At 60.6% G+C, this 14608-nt stretch overlaps 1 protein-coding gene across 2 annotated transcripts in view; it reads left to right on the top strand.

The window, feature by feature from the left end:
• GRIN2A (glutamate ionotropic receptor NMDA type subunit 2A) overlaps window positions 1–14608 on the top strand; it is a 157024-nt gene that overhangs the window by 118957 nt on the left and 23459 nt on the right. The window contains exons 3-8 of one of the 2 annotated variants that reach the window (XM_060172385.1): window positions 360–423; window positions 1467–1672; window positions 5295–5463; window positions 5547–5700; window positions 11084–11209; window positions 11766–11995. In XM_060172385.1, the coding sequence (XP_060028368.1) occupies window positions 360–423; window positions 1467–1672; window positions 5295–5463; window positions 5547–5700; window positions 11084–11209; window positions 11766–11995 (949 nt within the window). The remainder of the gene's footprint in view (window positions 1–359; window positions 424–1466; window positions 1673–5294; window positions 5464–5546; window positions 5701–11083; window positions 11210–11765; window positions 11996–14608) is intronic. The other variant, XM_060172384.1, reaches the window with a different exon arrangement.

Raw genomic sequence — 14608 nt, forward strand, 5'->3', positions numbered from 1 at the left:
TTGCGTTTGGTACTGTGTGCTCCTCCAGCTGCGGCACTTCCTGGCCCCTCCTCCCAGCCCCCGGGAGCTTCAGTAACATCTCTGAATTGATTCTATCGCAAAAGGGCGAATATTAACTCAGGAAAGTTTGCTGAGCTGAGTTAGGGCCTGCCCGGAGAAAAATGCGTCTTGCTAAGTCGCCGCCACCCTGCCACAGAGCACTGCGGGCCGCGTGCGCCCAGCCGCATAAAGCTTGCGTTTGAGCTTTGCTAATAAGAACGCAGGAAAAATCATTACAGACCTGATTTCTCCTTCCTTCTGTTTCTCTTGGCAAAATTGCTTCTCTCCGTCTGAGGCAATTATCTCTCTCTGTCCTCAAGGCTACGGTGTATTTGCTGCAAACGCTCAAAATGTTTATCACCCGAATCCACTTTATTCTTGAAGGTAAAGGACTCTCTAGCTTCCTCCCACAGTCTGCCTGGGTGAGCTTCGGCTGTCCTGCACAGACATGATTGTGGCCGAGCTCAAAGGCCTCCTGGGCTCATCGGGTCTGGGGTAGAGGGCGTCCGAAAGGGTGAAATGGAGTCGCGATGCTGCCACAGGGCCTCCACGGGTGCCCCCCATCTCCAGTAAGAAGAGTGAGAGGTGGGGCCTGGGAGGGCAGCCGTGCGAGGCTGGTGCCCACGTGGTGCCCGCTGAAGGCTGGCCCACTGTCCTGCAGGCTCAGGCCGTGACACCCCAGCTTCCCTGTCTCTGTCTCTGTCTCAGATCTCCCATCCTGGTCTCCCTCTCCTAACAGTCTGAGCAATATCCCCCGGAACCCCCCCCCACACACCGCCATCGCTGTGCCTGAGAAGCCCCGTCCCCCCAGCCCAGGGCAGAGCCTGTCTCAAAAGAGGCCGGGTCCTGGTGGAGGCTGGGCTGGGTCAGCAGCAGAGAGCAGCGGGTCTGGGGGGCCCAGGGTGCTCTCCACGTGTCAGCAGTAGTCCCCCAGGGCTCATCACTGCGGCAGAAGCCCCACACTCAACCACGTGGGGAGGGGGCAGGCCGAGAGCACCCACAGATTCAGTTCTCCCAGGAAATCGGGATGGGCATGGATGAGGGACAGAGGGCACTCCCAGGATGGGCCCCGGCCCCTGGCCTCCAGGACTGGACCTGTGACAGGAGTCCTCATGTTCCTGGAGCCCCTCGAGGCCCTCAGATCCCCAGGGTCCCACAGCCCAGGCCATAGACCCTCAGGTCCCTAGGCACCCAGACACCTAGACCCCCAGGGGCCCAGTCACACACACCCCTAGGCCTCCCAGATCCCCATCCCGGGTCCCCAATGCCCCAGCCCCCAACTCTTGGGCCCCCCAGTGCCCTAGACCCCCAGCCCCCAGGTCACCGGGCCCCCGGCCCCTGGGCAACCAGCCTCTCATGCCCCCAGGTCCCCCCGCCCCTCGTCCCCTGCCCCAGGAGAGCGAGCCCTGAGTGTCTCTGCTCTGCAGGTGGGCAGGTGGGAGAACCAGACGCTGAGTCTGCGCCACGCGGTGTGGCCCAGATACAAGTCCTTCGTGGACTGCGAGCCCGACGACAAGCACCTGAGCGTCGTCACGCTGGAGGAGGCCCCCTTCGTCATCGTGGAAGACGTCGACCCGCTGACTGAGACCTGCGTGAGGAACACCGTGCCCTGCCGCAAGTTCGTCAGGATCAAGTCAGTCCCCATGGAACCGGCACAGGGAGGGGCTGCGGGGCGTGGGGGAGGGGGCAGGGGAGCTGGGGGCTAGTGTGGTGGGCGCGAGAGAGGATCCAGGGACTCGCGACACAATTCTCTATGGATGCGGGGCCCAGAGTCGGGCATGAGCACAGCGGTTAAGCCACGTGGCGCCAAACCGCGGTGGCCGCCCCCCCCCCCTCCCACACGCCAGCCCTTCTCCAGGTAGGGACGTGGGAAAGAGAAGAGGGCGAAACCAGGGACAGAAGTGGCTTTATGGGAGAAAGCCGGAAGTGGCAAGTCGGAAACAGAGATGGCTAGGACAGGGGCTGGAGAGAGGCAAAAGGCATGCTGGGAAGGTGGAGGCATCCTTAGCAACTGCTGCGATGGTTTTAACTGGCGGGATTAATGTACCCTGCAGGCAGGGCGGGTCTCGAGGTAGAAAGAAGATAGATGAGGCAAAACAATGATTCTGCAGATAGGCCACAGTGTCAGCAGTGCAGCATGGAGCAGGGGGAGGCCCAGGGCAGTCTCCCCAGAAGGTGGGGTGGGGCAGGGCTCCCTGGCCAAGGACAGTCTCCCGAGGGTCTGGGTGTGGGTCCCTCTGCCTGATGGAGAGGCCTCAGCACAGGGCTGCCCGGAGTCACACAGGAGCTTGTGTGAGGGGGAGGTTGCGTGAGGGGAGCAGCAGCTTGGGGGCCTGAGGACACGCGGCTCAGAGCTGGGCGCCCTGGAGGCCGAGCAGGACCCAGAACCCGGGAGGCCGTGCGTGGGGGCAGAGCCACCCGGGCAGACACAGAAGGCAGGCGCTGAGGCCCAGGGGAGGGGGTGCGACTGGGGAGGGGCTCCAGAAGGTCTAGAGAGTGACAGACGGAAGGACAGTCGTGAGGGAGAGGAGGAGCTCCTGGCTGCTATCCCAGAGTGGGTGGAATGGAGCAGTGGGCACCCCCTCCATGCTTGGCCTGCCCTGCCGGGGGAGGCCTCCCACAGGCCCGATCGATGGAAGGAGTTTAGTCTTTAAACAGAAGCTCAGCACAATGGCTGCCCAGCCCCAGGCACATTCGTATGGGGAAGTGAAGCCCCAGATAAATGGCCGTCTTTAAAAGGATCTACTTTTCTCCCAAGGACTAAACGGATCAGCAGGCTCAGTCTGGCTTCCTGCATTTGTGCAGGGAGGGCGGGCGCAGTGCCTTCTCCCTTCACTTGGGAGGTACTGTGGCACTGAGACCCACTGGGGCCACCCACCCCATGGACGCAGAGCCGACCCTTCCCTTTGAGGCCGGCTGGCTGCTTCCAGACTCCTGTTAGTCTACCCGCCTTCCCGTTTCCTGGGTCTGTTCCTCCAGGGAAAGCCCTCAGTCTCTCACTTCTGGTGAGTGGGGGGTCTCGGGTCTCTTGACAAACAGGTGGGGGGGGCGGGCGTTGACACCCGGTTGGTTAGTCGTGCCTAACGCCAAGAGCAAGGACCCTGGTTCCAGTCCCTGCTCCCCACCTGCAGGGGGAATGCTTCACGAGCGATGTCTGTAGGTGTCTCTCTGTCTCTCTCCCTCTCTGTCTCCCCCTCCTTTCAGTCTCTCTCTGTCTCATCTAATGAGAGAGAGAGAGAAAGAGAGAGAAAATAGCCTCCAGGAGCAGTGGATTTGTAGTGCCAGCAACAAGCCTCAGCAGTAACCCTGGAGGAAATTTTTTTTTTTTGCCTCCAGGGTTATTGCTGGGGCTCAGTGCCTGCACCATGAATCCACTGCTCCTAGAGGCCATTTCCACCCCCACCCCTTTTATTGCCCTTGTTGTTGTAGCCTTGTTGTGGTTATTGCTGTCTTCGTTGTTGGATAGGACAGAGAGAAACGGAGAGAGGAGGGGAAGACAGAGAGGAGGAGAGAAAGACAGACACCTGCAGACCTGCTTCACTGCCTGTGAAGCGACTCCCCTGCAGGTGGGGAGCCGGGGGCTCGAACCGGGATCCTTATACCGGTCCCTGCGCTTTGCGCCACTTGCGCTTAACCTGCTGCACTACCGCCCGGCTCCTGGCTCACAAACTCTTACAAAGCAGAGGTGCCGAGGCCGGGTGGTGGTGCTCCTGGTTGAGCGCACACATTACAGTGCCAAAGGACCCAGGTTCGAACCCCCAGTCCCCACCTGCAGGGGGAAATCTTCACGAGTGGTGAAGCAGGGCCGCAGGTCTCTCTGTCTCTCTCCCTCTCTATCTCCCCCTGCCCCCCGATTTCTGGCTGTCTCTATCCAATAAACAAAGATAATTTTTTTTAAATTTCAAAAAATAGTTTAAAAAAATCAGGGTGCTAACTTTTCCCACGGCACCAGGGGAGGCCAGGTGAAGCTGGGACCCTAGGTGGGCAGCACCACTGCTGAGTCAGCTCCTCTTACAGGAAGACAAGGACAGGACGGGAGGAGGACAGGGAGGGAGGGAGCAGGGCCCAGTTCCACCCCCGCCCCGTGGAGTTCCCCTGGAGTCGTCCATGGTGCTCCTGTCTGGGGCCAGAGCTCAGCCCTGAGGCCCAGCGCTCTGAGGCGAGCACTCCGCTGGGCTCACCAGCTCGGAAGGGGACATGCCAACCCACGTGATGGCAGACAGAAACGTCTGGTTCTGAGAAGTGGTGCGCAGGTTAACCCCATGGTCAGCCACAGCATCTCAGCCTAGTGGACCGCAGACTAGTTAACTGTGTGTCAGCCACCGTCATGGAGAGGTTACAATTCAGAACTAGTTGTCAGGCCGGCAAAACAGCTCGCCTGGGCAATGCTCCGCTTTACCTCGGGCGTGGCCCAGGTTCGAGCCTGGTCTCCACTGCATTGAAGGTCTCTTTCACTCTCTGCCTCTCCTTATCTTAAAAAAAAACTAAATTAAATTAAAGAATGAATAGTCATGGCGGCCGAGCGGTGGCATGCCTACTGAGCACACACATTGCCGCACGCAAGGACCTGGGTTCAGGTCCCTGCTCCCCACCTGTAGGGAGGATGCTTCGTGAGTGCTGAGGCAGTGCTGTGGGCATGTCTCTGTCTCATTCCTTCTCCATCTCCCCCCTTTCAGTCTCTGTCTCTATAAAAAAGAAACAAAAAGTGGCCACCAGGAGAGGCAGGTTCATTGTGCGGGCACCGAGCCCCAGCCACAACCCTGGTAGTAGTAAATATAAAGAAATTTATGGGGGCTTGGGAGACAGCACAGTGGTTCTGCAAAAGGCTCTCCTGTCTGAGGCTCTGAGGTCCCGGGTTCAATCCCCAGCACCACCACCAGCCAGAGCTCATCGGGGCTCTGGGTAAAATAATAGTAATAGTAATGATGGTGATGGGAGTCAGCAGAATGGCTCTTTAAAAGACTTTGCTGCCTGAGGCTCTGAATTCCTGGGTTCAGTCCCCAGCACCACCATCAGCCAAGCTGAACTCTGAGCTTTCTGTGTCTTTCTGTGTCCCTCTCCCTCTCTCTCTCCCCCCTCCCCTTCTTTCTTTCATTTAACTAAAATAAACTATCAAGGACATGACTGACTGTGGCCCGCCTTCCTCTCTCACCTCCCGAGCTCCCCGCCCGTCCTCGAAGGAGCCACCTTCTTGTCCTCTGGGCCCGCCTTTTGTTCCGTCCAGCCCTGACACCAGGGCCCTCTCTCCTCTGCAGCAACTCCACCAACGAGGGCGTGAGCGTCAAGAAGTGCTGCAAGGGCTTCTGCATCGACATCCTCAAGAAGCTGTCGCGGACGGTCAAGTTCACCTACGACCTCTACCTGGTGATCAACGGCAAGCACGGCAAGAAGGTGAACGACGTGTGGAACGGCATGATCGGCGAGGTGAGTGCGAGGGCGCCCTGGGGCGGCCGGGCGGGGGTCCCGCGGGGGCTCCGGGCACTCGCCTCCTCTCCGCCCGCCCTCAGGTGGTGTACCAGCGGGCCGTCATGGCGGTGGGCTCGCTCACCATCAACGAGGAGCGCTCCGAGGTGGTGGACTTCTCCGTGCCCTTCGTGGAAACGGGCATCAGCGTCATGGTCTCCAGGAGCAATGGCACTGTCTCCCCGTCTGCATTCCTCGGTGAGTGGGTGGGCGCGTCGTCACCCCCAGACCCCGGCACCCATGGCACCTGCTTTCCCGCCGGCCACTGTCCGGGTCTGGGGGGCCTCACCTCCCTCTGCCTCCTGCGTCTCTTGGCCTCCCGCCTTTTGCCACCCCTCACGGTCTTTCACTCACCTGGAATCTGGGGAGATTCCTGACAGAGACCAGCTTCTGGCTGAGAGACAAGTAGTTGTGTGTCTCTGAGCTCTGGAACAGCCAGCAAGTGACCCGCCAGCCCTCAGGGAATCCGCAGACTCCTGTCACCCATCAGAACCGCGGCCCGGCCACTTGTCCTTGGGTTCTGAGCGTGGGGACAGTGAAGCCTGCACCGCGGTCTGTGCCCAGATGCTCAGAAACAAAAAACAAGGCATCAGAGGTGTGTGAGCTGACTCCAGGTCAGGATGGCTGCCTCCCAACTGAAGGCTCTCTGGAGAGCAATTTACCCGCTTCCGTGACTTATGGCTTAGGTGAAAGTCTTTTTTTTTTTTTTTTTTAGCACGACTTCCTCTTGCCTGGCTTTCTTGCCGGCCGTAGACAGACGGACATTTACACACCGGCCGTAGATAGATGGACATCTGCACACGGGGCCGCCGGGCAGGAGAACCGGGCGCAGGAAACTGCAGCACAGCGCCTGCTTCTCAGGAGTCTTTTTGACAGTAGCTGTCTCCATGGTTATAGAATTCAGACAGACTCGCCCGCCAAGGGGACCCCTATCGGAGGGCTTCTCCCAAACTTGGGGAGATTAATCCAAACATTTCTGCTTCCCCAGAAGGAAATTGCATGAGGGAGGAAAACCAGGCCAAGGAAGTTGCCTCCACTTCTCCAGAGATCCCCCCACCTGGCTCTCAGAGACAGGGTGCAGGCCAGGGCCGCTCTGGGGCCACCTGCTCTCATGCCGGCACCCTCATCCCTAAGTGGCACGAGCCCCTGAGGGACTGTCTCTGCCGCCTTCCCGCGAGTGAAGGGGGAGCTCACAGGGCTGGGCGGCCGTGCCGACCGGTCTCACTTCTAGCACCGGCTTCAGCGGTGGATCTGGTGCCTCTCCCATCTCCCTGCACCTGGCTGGGGTAGCCTGAGCCCTGACAAGCACACGCCTCACTCTGCCCCCTTGTGCCTTGGTCTCTTATGGAACAGGCCTCTCCCCCCCGCCTCCGCTTTAATATTTATTTTATTTTACTTGCTAGGACGGAGAGAAATTAAGAGGGGAGGGAGAGAGAGAGGGGGAGAGAGACAGAGAGACCCCTGCAGCCCTGCTTCACCACTCGTGAAGCTTCCCCCCTGCAGGCGGGGGCCGGGGGCTTGAACACGGGCCCTTGTAATGTGTGTGCTCAACCAGATGTACCACTGCCTGGCCCAGGAAGGGGTCTCTCTGCGGCCAGAAAGTACTAGGGCCTGGGCCTGACAACACCTGCAGGATCACCCTGGTGTGGCCTGGAGCCGCGAGCTCCTCCTGACCACCTCTCCACCCTCACAGTCTCCCAGGGAGCCCTGACCCTGGGCCTCAGGAAGGGCAGAAGGAAGGAAGGAGGGAAGGAGGGAGGGAGGGAGGGAGGGAGTGTGGGACGGCTGAGAAGAGGTGCCTCTCCTCCGTGTGCTGTCCTCACGGCGCCCTGGCAAGCCAGACACTTTGCTGCCCGTTCTGTCAGAAAGGGAACCTGGTGTAGGAATCGATTGGCTCGGCCTGTGTAGACGGGTCGCTGTGTTGAATCCAGCCTCAGCCCAGATTCGCTGTTTGCTTTCCAGCCTGCTGCCTTAGTGGAATTTCCATGACAAGTGGGGCGTTGGGCTAAGTTTAGCCCTTAGCCCCTGCCCGCACTCCTGCTGCAGCTTTCAAATTAAATGAGATGAATTGCATCCCAGGGAGGCAGTTCTGCGCTGCGTCTACACATTTACACGGGGGCTTGGATCTCTCCTAGTCCCTAAGTCACACCAGACCCTCCCTGCGCTCACTGGCTGCGGCCAGGCCTCACTGCCCTGCCCCACGGGACCTGGCGTCTGCCTGTGACGGAAGTGAGCTAAACCCTCACTGTCTGCTCCCGTGGGGAGGCACCACACCCCCAGGATGCTCCGATGGCGGGTGTGGGGTGTCTGTCACCCTGTCTGAACGTCACAGAGAGAAATTCCTTCACCATCATTATTATTATCTTATTTATTTGTATTGCCACCAGGTTATCTCTGGGGCTTGGTCACTGCTCCCAGTGGTTATTTATTTCCCGTTCCTAAAATCTTTATTAGATAAGACAGGGAGTCATGGACAGGAAGAGAGGCCTGAAGCCCTACGAGTGGAGACTGGGGGCTCGAACCCAGGCCGCTCATGGTCACATGTGTGTCGGCCAGCTGTGCACCCCCAGCCCCTGGCTGACACACACGTCCACAGAGTCCCCAGTCCCTCCGCCTCGAACTGCGTGAGGAGGGGGGAGACGGTCTACACGGCAGCCGCAGCTCCGGGATCCCCCTGGGGAGGAGACAGTCTACACTGCAGGCACAGCTCCCTCCGGGATCCCCCTGGAGAGGAGATGGTCTACACGGCAGGCACAGCCCCGGGATCCCCCTGGAGAGGAGATGGTCTACACGGCAGGCACAGCCCCGGGATCCCCCTGGAGAGGAGATGGTCTACACGGCAGGCACGGCTCCGGGATCCCTGCTCACTTCAGCACTGTGTGTCAGAACATTGGATGTTTCATTTAGATATTTTTGAATTGGATTTTTTGAAGTTTATCTGTTTTTAAAATCGTTTACTTATTATGGGCTAGGACAGAGAGAAATCAAGAGGAGAGGAGGAGGAGATGGAGGGCGAGAGACAGAGACAGAGACTCCTGCGGCCCTGCTCACGGCTCATGGAGTCCCCCTGCAGGTGGGGCCGGGGCTCACACTGCCTTTGCTCACTGTGACTGACACCTGGCGGGTGCGCCCGGCTTTTTAGAGGGTGGCCCGCCATCTTTACGGTGATGGCTGGCCCCATCAGATGAAACCCTTCGAAAACAAGGAGGTATCCAGGCGTGTCTGTGCCCTCTGCCGGTGCTGGCGGCCAAGGACAAGGCCCGCGGGGCCCTGCGTGTCTGAGAGCCGGTTCTCATCCGAGGCACATCCCAGGGGAGCCCTCCTCTCCTCCCCTCTCCTCTCCTCTCCTCTCCTCCCCTCCCCTCCCCTCCCCTCCCCTCCCCTCTCCTCTCCTCTCTCCTCTCCTCTCCTCTCCTATCTCCTCTCCTCTCCTCTCCCCTCCCCTCCCCTCTCTTCTCCTCTCCTCTCCTATCTCCTCTCCTCTCCTATCTCCTCTCCTCTCCTCTCCTCTCCTATCTCCTCTCCTCCCCTCCCCTCCCCTCTCCTCCCCTCCCCTCTCCTCTCCTCTCCTCCCCTCCCCTCTCTTCTCCTCCCCTCCCCTCTCCTCCCCTCTCCTCTCCTCTCCTCCCCTCCCCTCCCCTCCCCTCCCCTCTCCTCCCCTCCCCTCCCCTCTCCTCTCCTCTCCTCCCCTCCCCTCTCTTCTCCTCTCTCTCCTCTCCTCTCCTCTCTCCTCTTCTCTCCTATCTCCTCTCCTCTCCTATCTCCTCTCCTCTCCCCTCTCCTCTCCTCTCCTCTCCTCTCCTATCTCCTCTCCTCTCCTTTCCTCTCCTCTCTCCTCTCCTCTCCTCTCCTATCTCCTCTCCTCTCCTTTCCTCTCCTCTCTCCTCTCCTCTCCTATCTCCTCTCCTCTCCTCTCCTCTCCCCTCCCCTCTCCTCTCCTCTCCTCTCCTCTCCCCTCTCCTCTCCTATCTCCTCTCCTCTCCTCTCTTATCTCCTCTCCTCTCCCCTCCCCTCCCCTCTCCTCTCCTCTCCTCTCCTCTCCTCACCTCTCCCCTTCCCTCCCCTCCCCTCCCCTCCCCTCTCCTCTCTTCTCTTCTCGTCAGCCTGGCTGTGGGTTTCTAGCAGGCCTTTCACCTCGGACCCCAAGGCTCTGGCCGCTTTTCCCACCTCCCCAGCAAGACTGGATGGAGGCTCCCCGCCTCTCACCATCTGTGTGGAGAGTCACAACCACCTTCCTGGAGGAGGCCGGCACAGACCCCGGCCCGCCGCCCCCACGCCCTTGCGGCCGCTCTCGGGAGGCACTGAGTCAGGAAGGCGGCATCCTTGCACGACTGGCTCACCTGAGGTGCCGCCCGCCTCCCGCACCAGCGGGATTCTTGGTAGCGCCGGGCCGGCGTCTGCAGGGGGAAGGCAAGAGGGAGTGTGACGTCACGGTGGTCGGCAGTGACCCCCGGCGTCTGCAGCGCCCCCCCTTAAGCGCCCCTCTCTGGAGGTGGTAGCTCTCCCTGCCCGGAGTCTGCAGCTGTGCCCTGAAGCATGAGGAGAGGCTCTCGCCCGCCTGCAGGGCCGTGGGGTGTCTGTGGCCGTCCCGCTTCTCCCCAGCCTCGGCCCGGCTGCTCCCGGATCCCGTAGGAACCTGCGGCCTCGCTGTTTACACACAGCCTCCTCCGGGCCTTGCCGTTCTGTTTTGTTTTCCTCATCCTTGACCTGGTTTGTAAGCTGTCATCTGCCCGTCTCTATTTATATCCTCGGAGAGGCTGTCTTGTGAAAGGCCTCACGGATCTGGCAGGAGAGTGGCTGAAAGGCGCGAGAAGCGGAGGCTGGCTGGGGGACACTCGGGTCCTCAGGGGACAGGAAGGCAGCCCGGCCCCTGCCTCCGAGGTGCTGGGCCCCCTGCCTGGTGTGCCAGCCATGGCCGAGCGCCAGCCCCTGCCGCATTGCCAGCCCCTGCCCCCTGTGTGCCAGCCACTGACGCCTGTGAGCCAGCCTCTGCCCCTGGTCAGCCAGCCCCTGCCCCCTGTCAGCCAGCCCCTGAACCTTGTGAGCCAGCCTCTGCCCCCTGTGAGCCAGCCTATGCCCCCTGTGAGCCAGCCCCTGCCCCCTGTGAGCCAGCCCCTGAACCCTGTGAGCCAGCCTCTGCCCCCTGTGAGCCAGCCTCTGCCCCCTGTGAGCCAGCCTCTGCCCCCTGTGAGCCAGCCTCTGCCCCCTGTGAGCCAGCCTCTGCCCCCTGTGAGCCAGCCTCTGCCCCCTGTGTGCCAGCCCCTGCACCCTGTGAGCCAGCCCCTGCCCCCTGTGTGCCAGCCCCTGCACCCTGTGAGGCAGCCTCTGCCCCCTGTGTGCCAGCCCCTGACCCCTGTGAGCCAGCCCCTGCACCCTGTGAGTCAGCCTATGCCCCCTGTGAGCCAGCCCCTGCACCCTGTGAGTCAGCCTATGCCCCCTGTGAGCCAGCCTATGACCCCTGTGAGCCAGCCTATGCCCCCTGTGAGCCAGCCTCTGCCCCCTGTCAGCCAGCCCCTGCCCCCTGTGTGCCAGCCCCTGCCCCCTGTGAGCCAGCACTCGAGGCCGCTTCTTCTCTCTGCAGAGCCCTTCAGTGCGTCCGTCTGGGTGATGATGTTTGTCATGCTGCTGATTGTGTCTGCCATCGCCGTCTTCGTGTTTGAGTACTTCAGCCCTGTCGGCTACAACCGGAACCTGGCCAGGGGGAAAGGTGAGGGTGCCAGTCGGGTTGCCACCTCAGCCCCATGACACCCCCTCCACCGCCTGGGTGGTCGCTGGACAAGCTGTACTAGGTCACTGGTGCCCTGTTGCCCCTCAGCTGGGAGAGCCCTCGGGCTGATGACAAGGCAGCAGGAGACAGAGAGGGAGAGAGACAGAGAGACACCTGCAGCCCCGCTCCACCGCTCATGGAGGCCCCTGTGCAGGTGGGGAGCAGGGGCTTGAACTCGGGTCCTTGTGCACAGTGACGTGTGTTCAGCTAGGTACTGGATTTAAAATATATTTTTTATTGGTAGCACAGGGGGAAGTTGAGAGGAGAGGGGAGGGGAGCATGCGGCCCCCCTGCACTGCCTCCCCTGCAAGTGGGGAGCGGGGGCTTGAACCCAGGTCCCCAGGTCCTCATGCACGGCGAGGTGTGTGCTCTGCCAGGCGCGCCCGGCCCGGCCGTGACACAGTCCCGGCTCCTGGGGACCGTGCTGCCATGGTGCTGCTGGTGCTCCAGCAGGCCGTGCAGACCGGGCCTGAGCCGTCTCCCTGCCTGCCCGCAGCCCCCCACGGCCCCTCCTTCACCATCGGCAAGGCCATCTGGCTGCTCTGGGGCCTGGTCTTCAACAACTCGGTGCCCGTGCAGAACCCCAAGGGGACCACCAGCAAGATCATGGTGTCCGTGTGGGCCTTCTTCGCCGTCATCTTCCTGGCCAGCTACACAGCCAATCTGGCCGCCTTCATGATCCAGGAGGAGTTTGTGGACCAGGTGACGGGCCTCAGCGACAAAAAGGTGAGGCCGCCCGCCACCCCCCCACACCCCCGCCCCCTTCTTTCTTTGGCTTTTCAATTTGGGATCCGTCCATCGTGGGTCACAGTGTTTAAAGACAACAGCGCCTGGGTCCGCAGCACGCCCTCCACCGCAGCTGTGTCCCCACCACGAGTCTCAGAAACAGTTGGCCGGCCTCTGTGCTTTGATTCTTCATTTTGCTTTTATTATTTTTTACCGGGGGGGATTAGTGGCTGGCAGTAAACACAGTTCTGGGTCCCTGTGTGAAATGTCTCAGTCAACTACAAAACGCTCCCCCCAGCCAGGGCCTCCTCCACCATCAGCACCAGGGCCTGCACGCCCCAGAGCCCTTCACTCAGGCGCAGTGCACCAGGCCCGGTCCCGGTTCTGCTTGGTGTTTCCCCTTCTGTCCTGATTCCTCTGCTTCTGTCCTCCAGTGCGGTTTTGAGAAGCTCTTGGCTTGGAGCCCAGAGCTTAGCCCTCCGGGGAGTGGGGGCGTCCAGGTGGAGCCAGGAGGCAGGGTCCCTGTGACAGTTCTTTTTTTTTAAAGCCTTTATTTATTTATTTATTTATTTATTCATTTATTTATTTATTTATTTCCTTTTGTTGTCCTTGTTTTATTGTTGTAGTTATTATTGTTGTCATCATTGTTGGATAGTACAGAGAGAAATGGAGAGAGCAGGGGAAGACAGAGAGGGGGAGAGAAAGACAGACACCTGCAGACCCGCTTCACTGCCTGCGAAGCGACTCCCCTGCAGGTGGGGAGCCGGGGGCTCGAACCGGGACCCTTAAGCCGGTCCTTGCGCTTTGCACCACCGGCGCTTAACCAGCTGTGCTACAGCCCAACTCCCCCCCCCCCCCGTGACTGTTACTACAGGGACACCTAGAGACACTGATCCCGGGAGACGCTCTGGCTGAGGCTGGAGCTCGTCCATCTGAGGAGAGAGAGCGGTCCTGGGGGAGATAGGAACCTGGGGAGCCGGGAGCTGGACATGGGGGCTGGCGGGGGGGGGGGGCTGGGGAGTTCCAGGGTCTTCCGATCTCGCCTCCCAGACCCCAGCTCCTCCATCCCTCCCGAAGCAAAGCCCAGGGCTGGTCTCAGCTGTTTCCCTGGGTATCCGGGGCAAGGCCAGCTGTCCTTCATAAAAGACTCCCTTTTCATTTATTTTATTCTATTTTATTTATTTTGCCTCCAGGGTTATTGCTGGGGTTTAGTGCTGGGACTATGAATCTGCTGCTCCTGCAGCCATTTTTTTTTTCCATTTTATTGAACAGGACAGAGAGAAATTGAGAGAGGAGGGGCAGAGGGAGAGAAAGACACCTGCAGACCTGCTTCACCGCTCGTGAAGCTGCCCCCCCGCAGGTGGGGAGTGGGGGCTTGAGCCTGGGTCCTTGTGCCTAGTACTGTGTGCGCTTAACTGGGTGCGCCACCACCTGGCCCCCACAAGACTTCCTAGAAGCCCATCGTGTCACCCAGGAACTGGGGTCACTCCAGGGCCATGGCAGATAGCCTGTCCTTGGGACACGGCCTCCACGCCCATTATAAAGCCTCAGATTCCTCGGAGGTGATGGACAGTGGACACATGCCCCCCAGACACGAAGCCAGAGGCTCCTTCCTGCCGGGAAGCCTGTCAGCTGCACAGGCAGCCAGAGGACCAAAGGGAGAAGCACCATTTGCTGGTTCCAACTCCAGGCTCGGTGCCTGGGAACCAGCATTCGAGAGTCAGAGCTGGTAGGGTCAAACAGACTCACCCCAGGGGCTGAGCAGACAGCCGCTAGTGTCTCCCGGGGGCCCTCGGGGTCTGGGCCAGCACCTCAGGGCTTCACAGAGGCAGCGTGCTGGGGGTGGGGGGCAGTGCCCAGGCGATCGTGGTCACGGCGCCCAGCCTGGGCTGCCGGGCACCAGAACCTCTCTGCTCTTGGCGCTGGCTTGTTTAGATAAATTCTCTGTTTATCTTGGTCCCTGCCTCGGGGTCTAAACCACACAGCCGGCCCCTGAGGGAAAGGGCACTGGGAGCACATAATCCCCTGACCTTCCCTGGCTCAAGGCCTCACAGCGGAGCCTGGCCGCCAGGGCTCGAGCAGAGGGCACACTTTAATTAAACGTGGTCGCCGTTAGGTAAACGGCAGAGCCCACGGTCAGTGAGCAGACTGTTCCCGGAAGATGAATAGCACAGGCCAGGCGCCGCTGAGAAAGTCTGCAAGTGGGGGAACAAAAGAAAGAAAGGAAAGAGCAAAGAGAGGCCCACTACAAAGAGCACATCTGCTTATTCCTCCCGCGCGCCCTTCCTCCTCCCTCCGTCTGGTGCCGCCCTGCCCGTGGGGGACCCTGCACCCCTGAGCCCCAGAGCACCTGCCCCGCGTGCCCGGGGACGCCAGGCAGAGTCCGGGGCGCACCCCTGGGTGCTAGTGAAGGGGGCAGAGACCCTGCCCCCAAGATGCCCAGCAGGACGGCCCCACCCTGGAGAGGCACGTCAGGGTAAAGCCAGGGACAGCGGCATATTGAGGACCCAGTGGCCTGGGTTCAAGACCCAGTCTTGCCACGTAACAGGGAGGAAGGTGTCGTCAGAATTCTGAGGAGGCTAGGCTTTTTTGAAGAGATTTTTTTGCTTTGTC

Source organism: Erinaceus europaeus, chromosome 15 (genome assembly GCF_950295315.1).
Source record: "Erinaceus europaeus chromosome 15, mEriEur2.1, whole genome shotgun sequence".
In the NCBI taxonomy this organism is placed as follows: Eukaryota; Metazoa; Chordata; class Mammalia; order Eulipotyphla; family Erinaceidae; genus Erinaceus; species Erinaceus europaeus.